The sequence below is a fragment of the Bombina bombina genome, chromosome 7, assembly GCF_027579735.1.
Source record: "Bombina bombina isolate aBomBom1 chromosome 7, aBomBom1.pri, whole genome shotgun sequence".
Lineage (NCBI taxonomy): Eukaryota > Metazoa > Chordata > Amphibia > Anura > Bombinatoridae > Bombina > Bombina bombina.
In genome coordinates this window covers 592,091,771-592,097,035 of record NC_069505.1, presented here as the reverse complement: position 1 = coordinate 592,097,035, position 5,265 = coordinate 592,091,771, and the positions used below count along the sequence as shown (strand labels likewise).

Sequence of the window (5,265 nt, the reverse complement as noted above, 5' to 3'; positions counted from 1 at the left end):
GCATCTGTGTGATGCTGAAACACGTAGATTTGAAGGAAGTGGTATCTTTTAACTAAGTAGCTGATACGAGTTCAGCCAAACTTAGGACGAAGAATATTTACTACAAAGTTCCCCCGACACATCCGGAGAACGGTGCAGGCTGCTGTGACTGTATATGAAGGAGCTGATACGAGTTCAGCTGAAACCAAACACAAGGAGCTTGAATTGCACTTTCAGTTTACCCGGTAACAAAGTGGACGGCTCAGACACGGCTTAGACACGGAAGCCACTCTCAAACTACAGCTAAGTGAGAAATAATATATATGTTGTAGAAGCAGCAGAGGTGAGAGCCCTTTTGTAAATCCAGTGGTGAGTAGAAAGTTGCAGAGAGCATAAAGACACAGTAGAGCGGATCAACATTTGACTTATGTGAAACTGATTAATAACCACCTAAGACTTTTTATCAGATTCAAGGGTGATATACACCGCAAAGTGCGGATCAGATATAAACTTGCAATTTACCTTTCAGCTTTTTTCCATATGATCGATTTTCAAAAACAAGGATCAGTGAGCTGATTGGCTATCACGTTGTCACATGCTGATTGAGTAACATAACGGCTGGAGAACGCCACCTTTCACAAAGGTACTTTGTATCAATCACTACTTGTGCATAACGAGGAATGTATACTTTGAACTTGCAAGGGCAATAAGGCAAAAAGTTATATTTTGGAGAACACAGCAAGTATCAAGTACTGAAAAAATTGACTAACATCCTATATATTTTTAAGTGTTGCAATATATATTTTTTATCCGGATTTTGCATATTATATTTTGGAATATTCCATTAACCATTATCTTTTAGCTGTGGCCACAGCTCATTTTAAAGTTTATAGTTGATTGTAAGATTGTATTAATTTGTTTTAATTTATGCATTTATGAATTAAAAATTATATATATATATTCTACTAGGGGATTAAGTATTTATATATAACATTCTGAAAGTATCATATATATACTGTGTAGGTACACTGATAGTATAATTCATATTGGTTATACACAAACTTTTGACCTTCAGCCCTGATGGTATAGGGGCGCAACTCTTTATATTATCTATTGAATTATTCCCTTTTTCCCATTTGGACTCTAGCCAGGAAAAGTGAGAGGACACCTATGGAGGACACATATTGCAGACATCATTACACAGAGCTGAAGACTGGGAGCGTGACTAGCGCTTGGAACGCTTTGTACTGGAACATGCATCGAGACTGACAAGGTCAGTCCGAAAATGAAGAAAGTGAGCTTTGTACATGGTGAGACCAGTTGCAGTGAAAAGCCATAACTTTTTGGTAAGTCTCCTGCCTTGAGCAGGATTGTGCTATATTACACTCCCTGTTTTAGTGTAACAGTTCATTTGAATGTAAGTCTATAGAAATGGAAGAGGCTGTAGCACAAGGTTCTATCTCCAGAGATTAGGGACCACCATGGGAGCTAAATTTGCTCCTTCCTACGCCAACCTGTTTCTAGGTTGGTGGGAGTGGTCCCACATCTATAGAGATACCAACCCCTTCCGGGAAAATATTACTTTCTATTGTCGCTTTATAGATGACCTCTTGCTGATCTGGCAGGGGTCTGATACGCTGATAGCATCATTCTTGCAGTTTCTAAATAGCAACAATTGTGGTCTTGCATTTACTTTTGAGATGATCAATACCAACATTAATTGTTTGTATCTGACATTAATTGGGGAAAATGATGGAAGAGTTGTCACTGAGGTTTACAGAAAACCGATTGATGGAAACACTCTCCTTCACGCAAAAAGTTGCCATCCACGACATGTCCTTTATGCTGTAGCAAAGGGACAATTCATCAGATTGAAACTAAATCGTACATCTGATGAAGCATTTGTGAAAGAGTCCCTGTATTTAAGAAACCGCTTGCTACAGAGAAGTTATTTCCCACATGTAATTTCTAGAGCGGAGAAAGAAACAAAAACGCTGAATAGAAAACATCTATTAGCTGACAGAATGAAACATACTGAAAAACATGACAGAGCTACATTTGTCACCACATATAGTGAAGTGTATTCAGCTATATGTAATATTATAAAAAAAACATTTTAAAATGTTAGCCGCTGATGATGATCCAATTAAATGTGTTAGTAAAGGGGTTAGATGCTCATATAGGAAAACTAAAACCCTAGGCAACCTCCTTACAACCTCACAACTACCTAACACTAACAGAGTTGTGGGATCTTGGCTATCCCATAGAGGTATGTTTAGATGTGGCAGTAACAGGTGCCGCCCTTGTGATTCGGTTTTAATATCTGACACATTCAAATCCGAAACTACAGGTACACAATTCCCAATTCAGTCTTGCCTTAATTGCAATTCTACTTTTGTTATTTACCTGTTAACCTGCACTCGGTGTAAACTTCAATACGTAGGGTTAACTACGCGAGATGTTAGGTCTAGAATATGCGAACATCTATCTACCATTAGTGTTGGTAGTTCAAAGACTGTTTTGGTTAAACATTTTGTTCAGATCCATGAAGGCTCAGATCGTACTCTGAGATGGCCAGCAATTGAGAGAGTATTCTCCCCGAAACGATGGGGTGACAGGACTAAACTTTTCCAAAAAAAGAGAAATGTTCTGGATATTTACTCTCCAGACTAGAGCTCCACTAGGCATTAACTCATAATACAATCTGATCAATTATTGGGAGTGATATCCTTATTCACTCTGATCCTTCTCTACACATACATGTATATATTTTAATGCTCATACTATATATATTTCTGACAATGCATACAAGCGTATCACTGAGAGGTCTCTCTCCTAAAACTCGACTGTTGTGCAATTATGCTGTATACTTAAGCCCCTTTACATATCTTTGCATTCATGCATTCATAAGTATCTACATACACGTATATATACATATACGTTTGTGTACTGGTATGCATTTTCATTCTTCATTTATTTGCGCTATTATAATTGCAGTTTGATTGTATATACTTGAATATCTCTGTATTTATATTTGTCCTCCACAACATTATTTCTTATGCTTAGGAATGTACTCACTGTATCTAAGGGCATTTGTGATGTAAACTTTTTTGCAGGTTTGCAAGGGTTAAATATTGTTACTTATTGGACACTCCCCCTTTTTGTTCTTAACCTATTAAACGTCAGGGTGTTCCCTTTTTAAAGGCTGTAGGTTTCCTATCACCCTTAGCTATGAGTAAGGCTTGTTGAGCCGAAACATGATAGCTGTCATCTAGGGACTGCTGTCCTACCTTGATTCTTTGGAGACTGCCTTCGTTTTCCTTTTAAGTTTTGTAACTCAATAAATGGAACTTTTAAACTGTCAGTCTTTGTCAAACTTTTCGTTTTGTAGCACAAGGTACACTTATATACAACTCTTATAGTCAGCTCCCCATCCTGTGCCCCTGTCCTCTATGCAAAGACCCCTGTTTATTAGGTTATATATCTTTTCTGTATTTCTTCTGGTTTTCATTGTGACACAGTAATTCAAAGTGATAGAATACAGGCACATTAACATCTAATTCACACATTGCTGTTGTATTTTATCTGATTCCTTAGCATGTTTTGTTGTTTCACCTTCATAGGCAAGCTCACATGGGCACTTAATGATGTTAACATATTCAGGTTCACATGTATAACAATTATTGATGCAACCTATAACCTATATATTATATATAATATCATAAACTATAATATATATATATATATATATATATATATATATATATGTAAATAAAATATACTTAGAAAAGGGACATTTCATAATGTGGCACTTGGGGGGGGGCACTTCCCTCAAAACATTACCACTGTGTATATATACATTCTAATATAAAATTCACATTCACACAAATTCAAATATTTTATATGTTTAAGTTTCTTTTCTTTCATTTTTCCTTAGACTTGCATGGATGAATATGAGAAATATTTAATTTTGTGTTGTGTGTAGAATTATTCAGGTGATTGATTAACAGACTAGAAAATGAAGCATAATTTTTCATGAATAAAGTTAGGCCAATTTCTTCAGGGCTCTCTGTATGTCTTTACTCCTCAAACCATATATTACTGGGTTCAGCAAGGGGGTAACCACTGTATAGATTAGTGAAAGAAATTTGTTGGTGTCTCCTGATTTTGTTTTTGATGGAACTGTGTAAATAGTGATCATTGTTCCATAATATGCACACACAACAGTCAAGTGCGAGCTGCACGTGGAGAAGACTTTCTGTCGGCCACTGGTGGATGGAATGTTGAGGACAGTGATGAAAATATGAATGTAAGATACAACAATGTAGAAGAGAGGAAAGCATATTACAGGAATAGTAGCTATAAGGTCTTCCAACTTAACAAAGTAAGTTTCTGAGCAGGAAATCTGTAGCAGTGGATCAAGATCGCAGAATAAATGATCAATGGTATTAGTGCCAGCAAATTCTAAAAAGGATATCATAATAACTGGTATTACCGTTGCCATAGATCCCAAAAACCAAGACCAGAAAATAAGGTTCAGACACTGGTTGAAATTCATGATAGAGGCATAGCGTAATGGGTTACATATAGCGAGATAACGATCATAAGACATAACACCAAGTAGAAGACACTCTGTACCTCCACAAACACCGTAAATGTAAAACTGTAAAAGGCAAACACCAAATGATATTGTCTTACCTTTTCTCCATATGACAACGAGCATGTTTGGGACAATGTTTGTGGTCAACATAACATCACATAGACAGAGGTTGCTCAGGAAGTAATACATAGGGAACTTGAGATAAGGACTTACTAAGACAAGGGTGATGATCAGTAGATTACAAGCTACTGTTAAATTGTAAAGAGGAAGAATAATTAGAAAAATACACCATTTAGAAAACTGAGTGTTTGTAAATCCCAAAAGCAGGAATTCTGTGACATCTGATTGGTTATTCTCAGGCATTTTCTAAGCAGAAAAAAATAGAAACAAAATTAAGAGAAAAAATGATCTTTCATAGAAACTTAGAAGTTTGTTATATAAAAATAAAAGACAAAATGGAAAATTGTGATTTTTTTCTTGATTGAAAATATTGATTTTAACCCAAACGTCTAAGATCTGTCTGTTTCCCAGTTTTCTCAGTTAAAAGACACAGTTCTGATATTGTCTCAAGAATGTGGCCCTTAATGAGGAACAAGTCTGCAGTTGCTTCACCTCACCTGCTAAAGAGGTTCCATCTGGCATGCAAGTGCTCAGAAGCGTGCCAGAATTTAATGTGTTTAATATGG

At 36.3% G+C, this 5,265-nt stretch overlaps 1 protein-coding gene across 1 annotated transcript; it reads right to left on the bottom strand.

Moving 5' to 3' along the window:
* Positions 1–4,024: 4,024 nt before the first annotated feature.
* LOC128636626 (olfactory receptor 11L1-like) lies at positions 4,025–4,942 on the bottom strand. The gene has a single exon (XM_053689617.1). It carries the CDS (start codon positions 4,940–4,942, stop codon positions 4,025–4,027), a length of 918 nt encoding a protein of 305 aa, XP_053545592.1.
* Between the last annotated feature and the right edge of the window lie 323 nt (positions 4,943–5,265).

Bases quoted from the DNA above. Each gene is read 5' to 3' on its own strand.
- LOC128636626 (XM_053689617.1), bottom strand. From the start codon at position 4,942: ATGCCTGAGAATAACCAATCAGATGTCACAGAATTCCTGCTTTTGGGA.